This window comes from Poecilia formosa, unplaced genomic scaffold (genome assembly GCF_000485575.1).
Source record: "Poecilia formosa unplaced genomic scaffold, Poecilia_formosa-5.1.2 Scaffold10, whole genome shotgun sequence".
NCBI lineage: Eukaryota > Metazoa > Chordata > Actinopteri > Cyprinodontiformes > Poeciliidae > Poecilia > Poecilia formosa.
Genome location: NW_006799949.1, coordinates 3190171 through 3210431, shown reverse-complemented (window position 1 = coordinate 3210431; position 20261 = coordinate 3190171). Strand labels below are relative to the sequence as shown.

Genomic DNA, 20261 nt, shown 5'->3' with positions numbered 1-20261 from the left:
GCTGTGGGAGAATCTATGAAAAGGCATGAAAACTGCAGTTCGGGGGCTCTCTATTTAACTGAGCTGGAGCCATTTTATTAAGGACACATTTATAGACTATATGTGTTGAAAGCTGGTCGAGACGTACTGCTAACACCTGCAGCTGTTATGGAGATAAACATTTATGCTCAACACAGTTTGCAGATATTTATTTGATGAAATTTGGAAATAAGCTGTCATTTTTCATCCACTTCACAATTACACATGAGATTTTGTTGATCTATCACATAAAATCCCGATGAAATACATTCAGGGTTTGCATTGTGACAGGCACAATGCAGAAAAAAGTGGAAGTATTAAAGAGTGTGAATACCTTTGCCAGGCTTTGTATTTATATGTGCGTTTCTTTCTTACATTATTATGAATTTTATCATTAAATCCAAGCATTGTTTAATGTCATGTCAAATAAAAATCAGTGTGTACACACTGAAGTCCAAAAAAGGCTCTGAATGGTGTATGTGATCAATTGCTTGAAAAACCCTCCATAAATCTCCTTTGTTTAGAAAGACTCATGAAAAACAGGATTACACTTAGTCCACACATTTCCAACCCCAATGACTCATTTAGTCATGTGCACAACCAGACAATCAGGTCAACTGCGACTTTGAGTCTGCCATGTTTCTCTCTTTCATTATAAATAAATGGAGCTCTTGAAAGGAGATGGAGGCCTAAGCAAAAATAAATCTGGATCACACTTTCTTCTTCTTCTGCTTCGTTTTTACCTCTGTGTAAACTTGTCATTTCTTTCTCATTAATCCTATTTTCTCAATTAGGCCGAGTTTAATCTAAACTACAAGTATTTATATGTTTGAATTGTTTTTGCCCCTTAAAAATGTCATCATCTGATGTATGAATACAAATAATTAGCTGCAGTTGAATACAGGTATGGTTGTGCAGTATATTGCGGATATATCAATGTATGCAGTACTGATTCTGGAGAATTCTGTTTGGAGAGCTATAATGGTTGGCTAATACATCCCAAGTGTTAGGAACATGCATTTTCTTATGCTAATGCAATATTTAGTCAGTTGGACGTCCTCTCAGCAGCAGACGCTCTTACAGGACACAGACATTGCCCAAAAGGCTAAAGGTCACAGAGTGCAGGAACCACATATGAGAAACAGAGGAAAGAAGAAAATGGACAAATGTCACAACTGACATCCTTATCGCATTATGTACCAAAACTATAAGCATCACTTCTCACTTGAATAACGACCAGTCCTAATGCCGTTGCACTTTAAGTCTACACACACTGGAACTGTTGCCAGACTGTGTTTCTATTCCCCTCAAACTTTTATTTATTTAGTCATTTTTCAGAAGGCAGTATTTTGGCATCTTGTTGTGCTTTGGGCAGTTTTTGCTTTAGAAGATGGCAAAACAAAGTATTTTTTATTAAAGAACATTCAGAATCCATTTTATCTCTTTGTTCGTTCATATGTACACACTTCCATTCCAAAACCATTTTTAACATTTCAAACCAGCAGGGTGCAATACACATACAGGAGAACTTCCCAGTCATTCAGCAAATTTAAAAAGTATCAAGAGTTCAAAGAATTTGCCCTTTACAGAAGAGATTCATATTGTTTTAAAATGTAAGCGTGTGGTCTGAGAGGGTTTACAGCATATTTAGACAGTCCAAATTTAAGGATCAGCAGAGGAATATATTATTATATACAGCATTCAGAGTTTTTCCCAGGTTGTCACGTCTTTTGGCCTAAATGGGTTTCTATTCAACACTTTCTGCTTGTTTAGTGAAACAGTTGCAACTTTTTTTTTTCCAGCTCTTTTCTGAATACTGTCTGGAAACTGAAGCTTTCTCTTCAAGTATATCAACAAATTACATGGTAAAAAAAATAACCTGTGTTTAAAGGCCCACTGCAAAGATGATGTAACAAGAAACACCGACTTGCAAAAGTTTTCAAACCCCTGAGATTTATTTTTGTCAGTTTACATTATCAAAATTTAATGCACTGTACTGAGGATTTTTAATGTGATAAAGATCAAATTGATCTTTGTAAAGTTGTAGGAAATGATACCCCTAAATTAAATCAATTGCAATAAATTGCCTGTAGGGGGCGCAACACAACCATGGGGAAGAAGGCGCTCTGGTCAAATGAGACGAATGAATGTTGACTTTTCATGCCAGAGACGGTACATCACACCATCCTCAGGGTGAAGCATGGTAGTGGTAACACCATGCTTTGGGGAAACTTCTTAGGAACAGAAATGTGGATTTGGAAGTAGATGGTGCTAATTGCAGGATAAACCTGAGGGACTCAGCTATGTCTGAACATACAGACTGAGGTTTAGATCAAATTATGTTTGTTATGCCCCAGTCAATGTCCTGACTTTTTTTTTATCTTAATTTGTAAAACATTTAGTAAAAGTATGTAAACGTTTTTTCTTTCATTTCATAATTACGCACTACTCTATGACAAACTGTTAAAGGGGTTGTAAAACTTTTGCAAGGAAATGTAAGTTTTGTTGCCTCATCATTATGTCACATAGGTGCAGACTCCAATCTTTGTTTTTTTAGATTTTGGGAAAGCCTTTGTCTTTGAATTTGAATATGCATCAAACCAAGCCACATCATCTGTGTATGTATTCATACACAGCTCACATGTTCTTCCTGCTTAAAATCTTCATTTTCAGTCAAAAGAATTGTGTTTAGCAGAACACCGCCTGGTGACTGCACAGCCTGCTGGCACCGTAGTGGACTTTGGTAGCTCACTCGTCCAATGCCATTCTTCATTCCCCGCTTCATGAACAGTTTTGAGTTCTCTGCCATGGAAGATTTAAACGAAATGCTTGTAAGGTTCCAGTCTGCAGCGGTCGAGCCAAGCTGCCGTCCCAGCCTGTCTCTCGTGCAGTTTTTGTAGTTACAGGTGATGTAGCGTGTGAAAGCTTCCCTGAAGGTTTTATTGAAAAGTGTGTAGACCAGAGGATTGATCCCAGATGACACGTAACCAACCCAGACAAAGATCTCCATCAGACGGGAAATTACCTTCTCAACGCAGCTGGAGCACAGAGCCGAGGTGATGTTTGTGATGAAGAACGGGCACCACATGACGACAAACAGGAGGAAGACTATGCCCAGCACCTTGGAGGCGCGCTGCTCGTTGCTCAGAGTCTGCATTGACTTCTTGCCCATCGTCGACATTCTGCGGAAAGATATTTCCTTCTCCGTGGGAGCGGTCATCATGTCCGCGTTTGGTTTTTCTGGGTGCCTGGGAAGTCTGATATCCAACATGTTCATTTGCTCAGCTTGAGGAGAAGCTAAGGCTGGGTCGCTTTGGAAAACTGTGGAGATCGGTGAGGAGCTGAAGCGTTGGGTCACCTTTGACCGCAGCAAATAAACCTTTTTGCGCAACACTTGCACGGTGAGAAGGTAGATGATCATCATGATGGTCAAAGGGATGAAGAATGCTGTCAGGGAGCCAAAGATGATGAACTCTGAGAAAGTGTTTGGTTTTAGCAGGCATGTGTGATTACTGTTGAAGGTGATGTTCTTGTCGTGAAGATTCTTCAGCCCTTTTATCGGGATTGGGATTGCAATACCTGGAAAATAGAAAAGACTGTTAATATTGGCAAAAGTAAACACTAAAAACTCTCTAAAGCCATTTTTAAATATCTTATAATTAGAGTTTTAATCTAGGAGATTATGGCATGTTTGGTCAAGTACAACACTATTGTTTTTGTTGGCAGCTCATTGTTGATACCCAGTGAACGATGGAAAAACTTAACTGGATAAATTGGCCACGATACAACCTTCCATCCGCTTACTCATCTACCCAATTTCTTTCCCAGATGAAAGCTTTTCATTTATAGCAGCTGACAGATATTTGACTCTTGACCTGAGCTGCCAAAAATCCTAAATCAAAAACTTAGTTCTTAGGGGGAAAACTACTGAGTAATATGTGACTACTCCAGAGATTTGATTGACAAATAGTTGATGCATCCGGGAGCAATTTGTTTTCCTAAAAGTCCCCATGAAAAACTAGGATTGGTTCATAGTTCATATTATTTATTTGATATTAAAGTCTGCTGAAGCTAATGTTTGATCTACCTTATTAACAACTATAGCTTGATGTTTTAAGTTATAGTGGATTGTCTTTTTAGACTCATTAAAATAAGCTGTAATATAGGGGTGGGCATTTATTGTATCATTTATCGTGAGAAATTTCTTACAAGAATTTTGATTTATTGTCACAATTAACTTCAACTAATGTAAAAGTATAGTGTTACTATTTCTCCACTGTTCAATGAAGACATCAATAAATACTAATAAATTTGAAAATCCTGCTTTTGTGTGCAGTTTAGTAATAAAAATCACACTTCTTTACGTGACTAGCCTCACAACCATTGTTGTCTCGATGCACTCCACAAAATAAATATATATATATATATATATATATATATATAAAATATATAGGAAATGGTTTATTAGCCCTTTCTAGATGGGTGTTGTCTGTTGTAGTTGCTCTTTGAGATCTTGCAGCTCACTTCATGTTGCCAGACGGATGTTATTAGGTGATTCTGATTCATTAGGTCAAATAATCATCAAATTGGTTTGGGTTTCCTTTTTTCCACATAAAACATAAAATCATCATTTGAAAATAGCATTTTATAGGTTTGTTTTGTCTGATACTATAATCTTTTGACCTAAAACATCTAAATGTGACAAAAATAAAAACTTTTTCACGGCTCTCTACAAGCTAGTTAACATAGCAACCAAAGCATGAACACTAATCCTTTTCATGGGTCAGCTAAAAGGCAGGATACGGTCCAGAGATCGTAAAATACCCAGTTCTTTACTTAGAGGAAGGATAAATAATAAGCTTACAGATGGATATGAGCCAAACGAGTGCGATCTTGGCCAGGGCTTTGGCTCTGGATTTGTATTGGCTGTGTTGAATTGGCTTCTTGATGGCGATGTAGCGATCCAGTGAGATGGCACAGAGGTGCATAATGGACGCTGTAGAGAAGAGCACATCAAGGAAGAGCCAGATTGGGCAGAGAAAGTCTGGAAGAGGCCACCTAGAGTCTGAAGAGAAGACGAGATAAAGGTTAATCTTATCAACTATTTCCTCGTACAGGTAGCTATCACTGATTTCATTATGTCTAAAATTAGCAGCTAAATTAATGAGCTTGTTGGGTTTTCTTATGTTAAGAAACCCTTTTCTGACTGTTATGGGAGAATCAGGGAAGCTGAAGAGATTACAAGCATCAGTCATGTAAAAAAATTGATGTTTGTTTATGTGTGTGAGGAATGTCTTTACTGGAAACTGAGGGTTCACTGCCTGTTTATGGAGCTAAAAGTGCTTCATGTAGATTGTGGCTTAGACTCAGCTCAACAGTAGTGTTTATTTTGACTTCAGGCGTAAAACTGGCAAGAAATTTGTTCTGGCTTTTGTCTCTGACTCCATTAACTTTACAAAAGCCTGTTTGTGGAAATATTTTGTATTTTTTTTTCACTTATTATGATTATGTTCACTTATGTTTCATACTGGGGGGGATTTTTGACTCGGTGTTGGTCAGTTTGGGAGGATTTCATTGATGAATAGCAGCTCTCTTTCTCCTTGAGTGGATGCTCACTGGAGGCTTTTTTTTGTGGAAATGTTGATTAAATTTGTCTTGAGAATAAACAGAATAGGCTGTGAAAGTCACCTAGCCACAGGCGGGCTTTTCATTTCGTTAAACTGAAACGGGAATGTGTGAATCATACAACTTTGTTATAATATTCGACTTTGTCAGCAGGCTGCTGCCCAGTTGTGGTCACTTAGTTTACAGAAGCATTTTATCTTCTTCTCAGTTTATTTTAAAGCAGTTTAACTGCCTTCATTTTCTTTCATTTGTCCTTTATGTATTTTTCAACCAAACATCACTGGCCGTTATAATTTCCAGAATTTTCTGGTCCTCACTTGTACTCATTAAGAATGACGGAGCTCTGAGCATTGCAGTGTAGTTTTGTGTGGCTTATTATTGTTAGAAAAAATACAAAATGGCATAGAATGGTCTTAAATGAGATTTTTCTGCTCTGGAATCACAATGTTGATCTTAACATAATTAGCAGACCTGAAGGTCCACACACAGGCTTTGTGCAAGGTCTCTAAAAAGTCAGAAAGAACTTAAACTTGGTGATCTTTAGGCAACACTGGTCTTTTTACTCCTTGTACACATGGAAGAAAAATAAGTAAAACAGATGAACAATTAATAATTTAGTTATAAGTTTGCTCATTGTTTCTTGTTTACATTTATTTATTTATATTTTTTATGAGAATTGTACTGACAGTATTTGCCTCCTCTGTAATTTTGTAGTGAGGAATCCAGGCAGCACTTTGGTGTGACAAAACTACAACCCCCATGATGCATTGAAGCAATAAATCCTGATGAAAGGAAATTATCCTCAGATTAGGCATTTAAAATGAAAACATTCTTAAATTGCTCACCACCAGCTTCTTCGTCTTGGCAGAGTGTATTTATAAAGAGTTGCCATTAAAACAGTAATCGCATTATCTTGCTAAAATCCTTAAGCAGTATATGGCATTGAAGCGTCTTAAAAGCATTTTAAGACGCTTAAAATACATTTAAGTTTCTAAAAATATTTAGAAACTTGAATATAAATCGTTTTGATCTCCAGTTCCCACAGGGTTAAATGTTTAAACAGAGATGAGAACAGTTCCAGGTTTTAGCACAAAGCTAAGGAACATTTCTAGAATACCTGTCTGGATTTACATTGCACACACACAAAGTGTCGGTCAACCTGTTTTATTTTTACCACTTGGCCAGTGTGGCTTTTAGCATTGCTTAAATATTCAAAAGACAGCCCACTTAAAACCAGGTTTGATTTACAGAGATTCCATTTATTCTATGTTCTTTTACATATTTCTAAATGATGTTTGTTGCTAACAGCAGATTGTCACTACATACAGTATCCTGTGTTGTGTGCCAGAGGGTTTGGTATGAGGTGCTGGTCGTCCTCCTGGCAGCTTCACGTTGATCAGTCAGCTCTGCTGTGCCTCACCCGGGCCTCATGTACACATTATATGTCCCTGTTTACGCCTCCTTGACCTCCTCCTGCACATTTCAGCACTTGGTGCTGCATCTGCTCTGATCGGAGGCTAAAGACGGCTGTCTGTAAAGGTCATCAGCCTTTAAAGAGGCTTCCTCTTTACTGATGGCAGAGGTGAAAAGCACCTCAACAGCAGTGATGGAATTAAAGAAAATACTGAAACCGTGTTTATTCGTGTAACATAATTCCATGTAGCTGTTTTGGGAGGGTGGTTTTTGTACTTTATCCTGATTTCTTTTAGACTTCTTGCTTTTCTGTTTCAGAAAATCTTAAAATTAACTTTTTTTGACTTTCATCTTTTTCTTTCTTTCTCAAAATATCAAAAAGGAAAAAAAAACTGAACAGGGTCTGTGTTGAGGCAGCAGACACATCCAGTTCTTTTGAAAACCATTATGATAGAGGACGCCTTGTGTAACACCATCTTCCATTCGTGTGTGTGCGTCCGTGTGAGACGCATAATTACTATGTGGCCCATTACCTTCCAATTGAATTAATGAAGAACAGCTTCACTGCAGTACTTCGCCCTGAACTGTGTTGTTGTGTAGAAGTCGTGGAATAGACTTGTAAGTGGGCAGACACGCCACTGTTTTTATTAAGAATAGTAAACAACTTTAAATGGGAGATGTTTCATATTTCATGCCTGTGCTGAGTGGCTCAGTACAGGCCTTACTGCTTAAACTACAGGGGGAATTTTATTTCTTTTGTTTTAGCTCCTCTCAAGTACCTTTGTGTGTTCTACTGTGTGTATTTGGTGCTTCCTAGAGGTATTTTCTACTTTCAGTGTCAGTTTTTCTGGATTTTATTATGAAGAAAAACGTTTCTGTAAGCAGTTTGTCAGGTTCTCTTTAATTGGCAAGTTAAATTGAGTGGGAAAAAGAACTTAAATGTAGCTTTTCCATTTGAAGACTTTTATTGCTTTGCTTTGTCTCAGCAGGACACTCTTTATGCTATAAAATATCTTGTTATACTTACTATAGAGAATAGTGACGAGTGCGATGGGCATCACTAGAAGTCCCACCAGCAGGTCGGCGACCGCGAGCGACATCAGGAAGTAGTTGGTGGCGTTTTGCAGCTTTCTCTCCAGCGACACGGCCAGAATAACCAGAATGTTTCCTCCTATGGTGGGGATGATCACCATGACGATGAGGAGGGCGGCCCATCTCAGCTGAGCCGCAGGCTCCTCGTCTGCATCTGAACTGTTATTGAGCGGGTGAAACATGTTGCTGCTGATGCTGCGGCGGGCCTGAGCGTGGGCGGTGGCTCTGATCTCTCTGCTGTCAGACGCTCGGTCAGCATGGTCACTGGGTCCCGCAGGCGAAGGCGCAGGGTCTGCTGGGGCCGCTCAGGGCCGGTGCACAACATGCATCGTCCCGTGAGCAGAATGACAAGTCTTTGAAATGACGATGGCTGAAAGATTCAGGGTGTGAAGTTAGCAGGGCCGCTGCAGTAAACTCCGGAGCTGGAATAATCCCATCACGAGCAGAACTTCCACAGCAAGAAGATCACAGAGGTCCTCGCTTTCCCACGCAGCCGATTCTCCCGTCATCCACTTAAAACAGCAGAAAGAGTTTTACATTTTGTTCTTTAATGTATCCCCATGTTGATATTATTTAGAAGAATATGGCTTACTTGGTTTTACATCTAATTCATTAGTGTAGTTTCTGTCTATTAGAATAAATCTATGTCCTAAAATACGCCGCTGCTTTTGAAAATGTCAAAAACTTCAACAAAGTCTTACCTTTTTCCCAGGTCGGTCCTTGATGAGCTCCTTTTGCATCTCAGTCCTTTAAGTATCTTCCCAAGCTGCAGCTCAAAGCCAAATGCATTTCAATCTTGGCTTTCTATGTATATTCTTCCACAGCTTTTATTGCTTCCTTTTACTGCAACGCTTTCCACATAAGAATGAAGCCGAACGCCCCGCCGCAGCAGTTAAATCTGTCCCAGACTGTAGCGATCCATGATGCCGTCTTGGCTTTCCCTCCACATGCTGGAAGGAACTCCAGGCTTGCTTTGCATCACCTGAAGCGATCACAGGTTTAAAACTTTCAGATGTTGCGGCCCTGCTGCCTCCCTCTCTCGCCGGCTCTGCTTCGCAGTCTGCAGTCGGATCGCACTCTGTCCTGTCTCATTCGCCGTCTCATCCACCCCCCACTCCACCCACCCCTTCATCTTGCGAGCCAGACTCGATACGAAACAGATGAATGTCTTCTTGCTGGCCACGTGCCAGCGGTTCAGGGAGGTAATTTCCCTCAACACAGCCGTCCTGCTGTTTATATTTGCCACTCTGTGTTCGCTCCCCCATTGGAAACGAGCAGTCACTCCGGGGGAGGCAGCAGCGGTTTTTTTTGGGGGGGGACCTTTTTCTTTTCTGTTGTGGTTGTACTGTAAAGCTTTTCTCCCCCTTCTTGTCCCCACTGGGCTCAGATGTTCAAGCAAAGAGAGTTTGAGCCAGTCCTCTGATTGTTGAGGTGCCTGAAGATACAGATATAGATGTAGATGGTTTCATTTTGAATAATGAAAACATAAAATACAAAAATATTATTTAGGCTGCACAAATAACCAAATTACAAATTAGTATCTGAAGATTACAGTATGCTTATAACTGCATTCAAATAGACACTCAAATATGTATAAATGTATTTTATTTCCACTTTTTTGCATATATTTCCTTGTTTGTTCAAAGAGACGCAGAAGCTTTAAACCTTTAAAAACTGTAGAAATGAGCAAAAATACTGAGCTTTCTGTAAATATGGCAGGGATTTATTCTTATTACGAAATACAGAGTTTAAAATGCCTTTAATTGGTAAAGTATTTTCTTAATGTGTTGCAAAACATTTTCTGCTTTTTATTTGGTGTACTGTACTCTTCTTTGTGACATGAAAAGTTTGACGTAAAACCTTATTTTTGTTGGGGGATTTTTTTTTTTTTTTTTTCATTCTGGCAGTCTGTTCATTTGTTTTTATGTGAGCATACTATCCAGAATATATCCCTGCCTTTTTATGATTATTTTTTTTTACTTCCTGGACATGGCTTAAGCTTTAATTAAATCCAGGTGTCAACAAGGAAATCCTCGCTAGTTTATTGGCTTTCTAATAAAACCCAGGTTTTTATTGTGTGTTTAGATGAGTGCTTGTAATGGACGCAGGCGAGCAAATGATGTGCTCTTTAAATGTTTGTTACACATTGCCCAGCATCATCATTTAAACAGCTTATATTCCTGCTTCCTTTTGCGACAGCAACATGCAAAAACACTCCCTGAACTAGTTAAAAAGAAATGTGATTCATTGACAATTGTTTCTTTCTTTGACACTTTTTCAGGTAATTTTCATCTTTAGTCTAACACTTTAAACATTTCAGTAAATACCTTGTTTTCAGGTTTGCCCAAAGATAGAGAAAATAGACAATAACAAAGTTCTTAGTTTTTATCAAATCATTATTAAATGACTTTAATATGTAGGAAATTGCTTCTGTTTTGAGTGGGGGCCATGTTATAGTGTGGGTGAGGGTTTGTTTTTTTAAAAGAAAGTGAACTTCAAACTCCATTCATTTCTTCCCCCTGTGTTTTTCTGAGCAGGACTCCGGAGCAGTGCCCCAGTGTGGTGTCTCTCCTGTCAGAAAGCTACAACCCTCATGTTCGCTGCGGGGCGGCCATGGCTCTGGGCATCTGCTGTGCTGGGACAGGCAACAAAGTCAGTTCATCCTTTGTTTCTTCACGTTTATTCGATCCTTTTCATGGGTTTTGGTTAGATGCCGGTTATTAACTCTACAGATTAAAAATTATTAGTGAATCTTTTTCATGGGTTTTGATTAGATGCCGGTTATTAACTCTACAGATTAAAAATTATTAGTGAATCTTTATTTTCAAAAAGCTGTATTTTTTTTTTTTGTCGCTAATTTTTACATGTAATTTGTCCACCTTGCCATCTTCATGTTTCAAGTCCATCTTTCATTCCTCCTGGCACAAAGTGTGCGTCACCGATGTAAAGATAATCCAGGCTGAATGAAGCAGCTGGTTGTTGGCTTGTTTATGAAATTAATGCAACAGAAGATTTCAGCCTAGGCTATCCTCCTTTGACCCCTGCAGGAAAGGAACTTGTCCAAAACATCCCGACTTACTTTTGCCTTTGCTTTGTATACTTTTGCTTATTACGACATGGTGGAAAATATTTAGATTTTTGATTTGTTGACATTCCTTGGAGTTAAAATGGCAGGCCAGCACAGAAAAACTCAGATGTGAAAAGTTCATTGCAGATTAGCTTCTAAAGTGATGTGAGCTGGCACGCTGTCGTTCGGCTTTACTTTGTGCTTGTGATCGGGTTCTCTGAAGTCCAGAATCCAGAGCGAGGAAGGCAGATGCAGGGGTGCTGCCTGTTCCCGGCGTGTTTAATTATGAGTGCTGATCAGCACCGAAGCACTAAAGTTAATGTTTTGCACCTGATCAGCTGTTTAGTTTTTTAAAATCTTAGACTTTGAATATTCTTCTGACCGGGTCAGTGTCTCCTCAGGGAAAATGCAAATTTTGTGCCACTGGGAAAATGTCAACCTATTTTTCAGCTTTTCCTGCAAATAGGAGGAAAAGTTCTCATTGTTTCTGCACTCTGTCACCAGATACTGTTTTCTCAAATTTGTATAAATAGAGAAATTATTTTGTGGTTGAATGAGTTATGCTCCAATCCAGTTGTTTATAAGCTTCCAGACAGCTTTTAGAAATATTGAACTTTAATGTTGGGAGCAAAAAGTGAAGGAAGCAGCCCAGCAGTTTAATTAATGCGTTCTTTAGCAGCCAACCGGGGTTGCTGATTGGATAAGACAGTAAATGCCTTTAATTACCCCCCTCCCACAACGCAGTGTGGGCAGGATGTGGTAGACGAGCGCTGGCTTTACACGCTGACTTATCGTCCCACAGCGCAGCCGTCTCAGCCAGTTAGGCCGAGAGCGCTGATGAAACGTCGTTTATTTTACCTCCACTGTCATCATCCTGGTTTGTTGCTCTTTCCTCTGCGGGCCCGACACCTCCCGCCCGGCCTGCTGGTGTTAGTTACAGCCATAACTGCTCAAGAGACATAAAAGCTGCAGTGATGGACTGGCTGCAGAGCAGAGGAGAGCGGGGAGGTTGTCCTCCCTCGTCCACTCCCTCCTTCACACCACTCATGGGAAGAGAGTAATTGTTAACTCTGTTGTCCTGGGAAACCAGATATGGATGACACTAATGTCATTAATTTGTGAGGTCTGTTTGCCTCTGCTGATAATGTCTTTTCCTGTATTTAACCAAACAAAAGTAGCACTGTTGGAGTGATCTGTTCGTCAACAAACTTGAAAACAAACTGCAAAAGAAAACTGTGATTCTTGTTTTTGCACAAGTGACAGCCTGGGTACACAAAATCTTTGCAAGAATTTTGTGTAACTTTTTATCTAGTTTCTAGTACAAATATCTTAGTTTCCCCTTATATACAAGAAACATTTCAGCAAGATTTTAGGTCAAGAGTTCCTTAAAATTAGGTTTGTTTTTTTTTAAATGTACTTGTTTCATTGGCAGATATTTTCACTTGTAACATGAGAAAACTAGCCAGTGAAACTAGCACATTTTATATCAATATTAAGGAATTATTGACTTACAACAAGCTTCTGTATCTTGTTGAAAAGTTACTTGTAAGTTAGTTTTGTCTTATTTAAAGTGTACCGAGATATTTTCACTAGAAGCTAGACAAAAGAATTGATGGTAAGATTTTGTTTTTGCTGTGTCCTTTGTGAATTAAAGCTAATTCACAAAGGACTTTGTTTTGACTTTTTCAAGCTGTGATAAATGTAACCACTCAGTCTTTTTTCTGTCTCTTATCTGTTGGACTTCCTGCAAATGCAGCAAAGTTTTTCACTTTGAAAATGCAATGAGGATCAGTAAAACAAAGGAAAGAATTGTTTTCCAGTGCAAATATATGAATGTTTACCTGACTGTACCACGTGGAAAAAAGAACGCTAAGTAAGTTAAGTCCGCCACCTGCAGCTCAAGCTAAGTTAGTTATTGTTTGGCTGGTTGCATTTGCTCTTGAGAGTCGTTACCAAACTGTGGGAGTTATTGGACTAAAGTCAGGTAGTTGTTGATCTGCTTCCCTTCTGGTTCAGGTGTTGTTTTGATTCACTTAACTGAAGCAGTTAAGCCAGTGAAACCATGTAGTCTAGAGCAGTCTTAGAGGTTAGCTTGCTGCAACATGCATATTTTCATTAAACGATTGCAGCAAAAATGAAATTATTGCAAGTAAAATAGTTTTGAAAATGGTATCTCATTTGGTTTGGTGCTGGTCTCACCTTCCTTAAAGTTTTGGTCTTGACTTGGGCTCGGTTTGCTCTGGTCTCAGGTCCGTTGTTTCTAAACTGCTGCTCCAAACCACAGTAATAATACTGCTTGGCCTGGAAGACAAAGCAAAGTACACAAATTATGGAAAAAGTACCAAGTGATCCTTTATTTATGTCAAATAATCCTTGACAGTCCTTCATAGAAAATCTACGTTAATGAAATATTTATCATTAATCATTCAATTCGTTTAGCCCCCTAATTACCACGTGGAAATGTTTTGGATTATAGATTTATAATTCCCCACCTCAAGGTTTATGACATGCAGCTTAACTTAGTCCTCTGTTTTCGACTTTTCTATTTTTCCTTCACAGGAAGCGATCAATCTGCTGGAGCCCATGACTAACGACCCGGTAAACTACGTGAGACAAGGTGCCCTCATTGCCTCGGCCCTCATTATGATCCAGCAGACTGAGTTTACCTGTCCCAAGGTGAGTGAGTCGGGAAGCTGGCTTTATTGTCCGCAGCCTGGATCTTCGAGTTGATCTGGACTTTTGTGTTCCTTATCAAGAAAAACTGGAGAAAGTAAAAATGCATCAGATTTGTGTGGAGGAGAGACTCCATTTGGAAAGACTAAAACAGAGAACGTAGCTGGCATAACTGCACACACTTGGCCTTGAGGCGCCCCAGCCTTTTGTCACTGACTGCTAAGAAATGCCAGACACATTTTCAAAGACTTCTCATCTGCACAGCAACATACATACCTAAAAGCTTGAGCTGGTATGCAGGATTGTGCAAGGAACACTTTTCTTTCAAAAGTTTAGTCATTTGAAACTTTTCTTTTACATTTCAAATGACTAAACATCAAAGCTAAGATCTGTCCGTTCTGCTTTTGCCTCAGTTTTGCCTATTTGGTTGATAAATATCCAGTCCAGCATTTCATCACTTTCAGTCCAACAAGCACTACAGTGATTGTAGTCAAAATGCTTTGCAGAAGTGTTGAACACTTCAAATATGATTCATTTTGTCGTGCGACACTTCAACAGTTTGATGTGTTCACATTTGGATCTACTTCTTAGAAATATTTAAAAGTTTTGCTTTGCCTGAAAAATATGTAATTTGCCAGACAAAACATTTTTGCAAAGATGTTTTTTATGACATAAATCAAAACACGTTCATACTGGTGCTTGCAATCCTTGAAAATGCTTGAATTTCAATTTGGTGTTTTTAGAAAGTGCTTGATTTTTGTGTAAAGTCCTTGAAAGTGCTTGACATTCAAACCACATAGTTGTGATGTGTGTAGTTGAAATAAAGGTTGTCTTATATTTTATAATAAAGTAATTGATATTGTAGGAATTTTTTTTTGTTAATTTAGCTTTTTATTTGTTTGTTGACATTTCAAAACATAACAATAGTTTGTTTTCCCTGCTATGTAGAAAACTATAACATTAACAGTAATAAATGTAACGTAATAGTGAATTGAAACTGTCTCTTCGAGTTCATTTGTATTGTTTTTATCTCTATAAAAGTTTGAAAACTAAAATGCTTGAAACTGCTTGAATTTTACTGTGGGAAAACTGCATAAACCTTGAAAATATATGCAAACATATTTTCTTTTTTAGGTGAATCAGTTCAGGCAGCTTTACGCTAAAGTGATCAACGACAAGCACGACGACGTCATGGCGAAGTTCGGCGCCATCCTGGCTCAGGGAATCCTCGACGCAGGTCAGTCTCCAGTCAGAGTGGCTGCGGGTTTAGCCTCACCTCTCACTGAGCGAGAGATCAAACCGGTTGGTGGTTCTAGTTGCTCTAAGTGGTCTCACCCCTCAGGGGGGGGGGACAAAAAGCTCTGCATTGCTTAATTACACGATGCACGAGGCAAACTGCACTTCGTGGTTTCTCTGCGCCTTTCCGCCACACAAAGTAACTCCGGGCGCTGACCACCCGTGTGCGCCGCTTCTGGAACAGATCAGGCTAAGGTGCGTTAGCGCCCTGGGGGTCCTACCTCAGCTCTACGCTGCTCTCGTTGGCTTCCACCTGGTGATTACTGTTTGCCTCAGAGGCTCTGTGTTTGTATGTCTGTGTGAGTGTTTGTGGACACAACCAAGCAGTTTGTGTGTGTGCGTGTGTGTGTGCGTGTGTGTGTGTGCGTGTGCATGTGTGTGTGTATGTGTGCGTGTGAGGTCCATGAGAGCTGTACATCATCATATAGAGAGCGCTTCAAACAAATCCCACAATCCCTCAATGTACAAAAGAACTGGTGAGCTCACACTGAGAGAAAGCAGCTCTCTTTCTGAGTTGTTTCCAGATGGGAAATACTTATTTGTAATAGATTTGTAATAAGCTTCCATTTCAGTTTTTAGAGTATTTTTCTTTCCCCATAGAAGCAGTCATGACGAAAACACAAATATGAAATGAAGAAATATTTGAAAAAACCCCAAATACTTTATTAAACTACTCAGTTTGACAAAGTAAGTCAGAAAAAACGATCTTTACTCTGCCTCAGGCACATCAAACAAACAGTGCTGCAGGGTTTGTCCACATGATAGTAGATAATGGGTGGATTGTATTGTACCATCTCTTATTCCAAACATTGACAGAGGAGCTGGCTGTAGTTGCAGCTGGGCATTTAGAGGAAATGTCACACATGTCAAAGCTTTTCTCTGATTAGACCAACAGATGTAAAGACCAGATATCAGGGTTAAGTTTTGAGAGACCAAGATTGCTAATACACCAAATGCAATTTTCTGGGGCCAAATATTTTGCACAAGCTGTTCTTTTATGAAAATATCTTCATGTAGGGATTAGGAGATAAGTGAGCAGTTTCTGATCCAGATGTTAAATAAGGGAACAAAGTGAAAATGGGGGTTGGGGGAGAGAAACAATAGCAGGCAACGAGGGCATTTATAAAAGGGGCAGTATTACGTATTTTCCATGCAAATAGTGCCCATCAAGAAACTTTTAACCTCAGTTGTTATAAAATATGCTGTGTATATCAAACATAACTTAAAAGAAATTCAACTTTGTAATTTAACCCCTTGAGATTGGGCCTCTGTGTCTTTAAGAAGCTCCTGCTCTTTCTGACTGCACCTTCAATACGTTATCACAACTTTGTTCCTCTTTATTATTTTTAGGAGCTTTAAACTGAGAACTATGTCATATGATGAGCTCAGTAGATGTGTAATTCCACCAGGTGTTTGCTAATTGCTGCTGGCTAGTTTTTGTATGACTGGGCACCTCCGAATGGTTGCCAAGGGAGATTCAAGTATTTCTCAAACATGCATGAAATAGACAGGTATGCTTACGATGAGGGAATAACATTATAACATGATGCAAAGCTCAAAATGATGATTCTACATAATAGTGCCCTTTTAAGAGAAGCAGCCTAAGGGTAAACTCTGAGAAGCTCAAGTGAGAGGATATGTTTCTTTAGTTCTTTGGGGAAACGATTAGAGCCTAATACAGGATATACCAGGAAGAAAACTTGCTAGAGGTTGGCCTGAAGGTTCACCTTGAAGCAGGAAGGCAAGATCAGAGCAAATAGATATCAGAATAGTCCAGGGAAATTCAAGATCTCAATGCAGTTGAGCTTGGAAAATGTTACTCCCGGACGTTCTTCATCTGAGCACACTGAGCTTTTAGCTATTTTGCAAAAATGAGTTTGTGAAAAGTTCACTTTAGGGCAGCAAGAACATGCACCCTAAACACTCACTGTTCATCATTTGGACCTACTTTGTGTCGGTCTGTCATATAAAATCCCAGTGAGATACACTGAGGTTTGTGGTTATGCAGCCTGACCAAATGTAGAGTTTAAAAGATGTTCAGTGAGACGCTGGTACCTACAGTCAGCCTGGGATCACTGTTTGGTTTTCCTGTCAGCACTGAACAGTTTTGGATTAAAGTATCTCACTGCTAAGGCTCAATATAAAACCAGTTCTGGATCCAGTTAGACATCAAGCAGTGGATCACTTCACAGTCGGGCATCCCATCTTACAATTTTACAAAGAGTCAAACAGTTTAGCGATCCTGCTAACAAAGAAATAAACAACTTCTGCCTCCCACATAAACATGGCTCAAGCTGCTGATTGTTTGCATTTTTTCTTTTTACTAGTTTCCACATTTCCTTTTGAATCCCTCAATCTGTCTAGCTTTAGACCATGGTGGGTTTTTTTTTTGTCTCAGGACCTGCATTATTTGTCAAATCAGCAGAATAAACCCAGACTAGATTCTGATCGCTGGTGTTTCTTTGTGGGCTACATCATTTCTCTACATTGTATTCTGCTGTATAATACCGAAATATATTCAGATAGAGAATATGATCTGGACATCAGGCATGTTCAGGCTCTTGCAGCGTAAATTTTTAAGTATTCTGGGTCCTGCAGGTCGTTAGTAGTGTTTGAGGTGCAGGGAAATTGTATTTAATTTCACTGGCGGAAGCGATTAGCGCTCAGTTTCATGATTACTGGTCCTCATTAAGCAGGAAATGTCAACTTCCAGCTCGTCCTTCCTCACTCTCCACATCCAAGTCTTCTTTTTCTCACCTCAGCAGTTTGAGCGTCTGCAGGCAGACTCTTCAGTTTTACTCATATAGCCTATCAATTTGCTGTTTTACCCAGAAAAACAAGCCCTGACTTTATTCTCTTGTCAAATACGCACTTTGGTTGTTCATACAGTCACGCTGCACCTCTAAAGGATCGCCGCTGTCCCATCATCCCCCCTTAACAACTCCCTGGAATGAAAATTGGCTCTCCAATCTGAGAGTTGGCAAAAACAGCGGGAGATGGTGGGGGCTCCTTGTGAAGCCCACTCATACTCTTAAGTATTTAAGAGACTTTTAAGAACGGGCTTGTGGCGCAACGAGCGGAGCTCGTTAGTGATTCTGGCCGTCGTTCAATCTGCTGCAGAGGAAGGAGGTTCAGATGTCAAGATAAGGCTCTTGTGTTGAAGTCATCCCAACGACCTCAGACCAGAATGGATGGGAGACGACAGCGCGTGATTTAAATGGTATTGTTTAAGATGAGTTCATTTTTAGTTGGAAGAACTACTCCCCTGGGAAATGCGCTTCTTCTCTCGCCCACAGAGATGACGTGTTCATCCGCTTGCTCTTCCCCTCCTTTTGTCTTTCTGGTTTTTGTTTGCTTGTTCTGGACAGAAACGCACTGGATTCTGTTGCAACATCGGCCAGTGTCGTTCACCTTTTCAGCTGACGCCAAAGATAAATGTGACATGATCTAATTTAGAGGAGCGCACAGTGACACTGTGAGTCATGCTGTCATGGACATTTTTTTCCCAATAAATATTACAAAATAGTTTGTCATGTTTAAATAAAATACCAGAATGAAAATTAATTGAGATGTTTTTTTTTCTGGCTTACTAATTTGTTTGGAACATGAAGCTCCTTTTGACCTAAACTAGATCCTAAACTAGTTTAGGTCAAAAGATACCATATAAATGGTTATATGGTATCTTGTTAAACAATTAAGAGGTTCACATATGTTGCTTTAATATAATCTTTAATATTCCTATATGGGGACATCAAATACAGTCAGCTGGGCCGCTACGCGCCATTCAATTTAATCCAAATGATATTAAAAAATGGCAACTATGGATGTAAAGATATATTCCTATTGGCATCACTAGTGCTGCATCTTATCCAGGTGTTGGTCTGACAAATTATTTAGTTAGAAATGTAACTAAAATTAAAAGTATTCAGTAGTCCTCAGTCACTGCTTTGTAGATTAATTATGAATGTGTTTTGCTAAGATGAAGATAATGAATCTGGTTTGATCACAGGATGCAGCAGGCAGTGCCTGTCTGGGTGTACTTGGCTTGTCACAACGTCTTTGTTAATTATGACCAAAACATCACAAATCGGAGCCAGAAGACGGCCAACTTTGGGCGGTGAACATCCTGGAATGAGCCCTTGTTAACCTCACAGTCCCTCATCTCATCATTTAGAGCACGACTGGCATGAAATGGTTCAGGACGGATGACAGCTGTTTTAAAAGTTGAACTTCTTTGTTCACCGACTGTTGGTCCCAATATCCAGTTCAAACCAGAAGTTTACATGCACCGCATAGAAAGGCACACATGCACCTTTTTTTTCCCCCACTTCTGAAGTGAAATAAGACCAAATTTCTCTTGTTTTTGATCAGTTAGAATCTAAAAAATTATTTCCATTGGATAAATCCCACAGTAATGAAAGAATGTCAAAGATTTATTTATTAATATCTTCAAAATCAGAAGTTTACATACTGAACTATTACTGTCTCTTTAAACAAGAGAAAGCACATTATGAGAACATTATGTAGAAATATTGGAGCAACATCTAAAGTCATCAGAAGTAAAAGTTTGGGCACAGATTGGTTTCCAAATGGAGAATAATCATCAGCATACAGACAATGTGGTTATAAAGTGGCTTAAGGACAACAAAGTCAATGATTTGGTGTGACCATCGCAAGAATCCTTCTGTTATACGTTAGACTATCTCTCACAAACCTTCACATCATTCCTTTCCACACAATCAACTGGATATTTTATTCCATCCTCAGTCATACTGACTTGCGTCTCTGCTCAGCCTGAAACGTCTCTTGTCTTCCGTTGTCCAGGTGGACGCAACGTGAGCATCTCTCTCCAGTCCAGGACCGGCCACACTCACATGCCGTCGGTCGTCGGCCTGCTGGTCTTCACTCAGTTCTGGTTCTGGTTCCCTCTGTCTCACTTCCTGTCGTTGGCCTTCACACCAACAGCCATCATCGGCCTCAATAAGGATCTGAAGGTACTGAAACGTCACCTGTGACCGCTGCCTCTCACGAATCTTTGATTTGCTGTTCTGCTTACAGATCAGCAGAAACTGAATAC

The 20261-nt window shown here is 39.5% G+C and overlaps 2 protein-coding genes across 3 annotated transcripts in view; one reads left to right on the top strand and one right to left on the bottom strand.

Annotated features, from left to right (window-relative positions):
• psmd1 (proteasome 26S subunit, non-ATPase 1) overlaps positions 1-20261 on the top strand; it is a 34330-nt gene that overhangs the window by 7015 nt on the left and 7054 nt on the right. For both annotated transcript variants that reach the window (XM_007541957.2, XM_007541952.2), the window contains exons 17-20: positions 10686-10800; positions 13775-13891; positions 15023-15125; positions 20009-20178. In XM_007541957.2, coding sequence (XP_007542019.1) covers positions 10686-10800; positions 13775-13891; positions 15023-15125; positions 20009-20178 — 505 coding nt within the window. The remainder of the gene's footprint in view (positions 1-10685; positions 10801-13774; positions 13892-15022; positions 15126-20008; positions 20179-20261) is intronic.
• Positions 1310-9651, bottom strand: htr2b (5-hydroxytryptamine (serotonin) receptor 2B, G protein-coupled). Its single transcript, XM_007541941.2, has 4 exons — positions 8850-9651; positions 8084-8660; positions 4883-5083; positions 1310-3597 (listed from the first exon to the last, which is right to left on the bottom strand). The coding sequence occupies exons 2-4, from the start codon at positions 8328-8330 to the stop codon at positions 2645-2647; spliced, it is 1401 nt and encodes a 466-aa protein (XP_007542003.1). The 5' UTR covers positions 8331-8660; positions 8850-9651; the 3' UTR covers positions 1310-2644.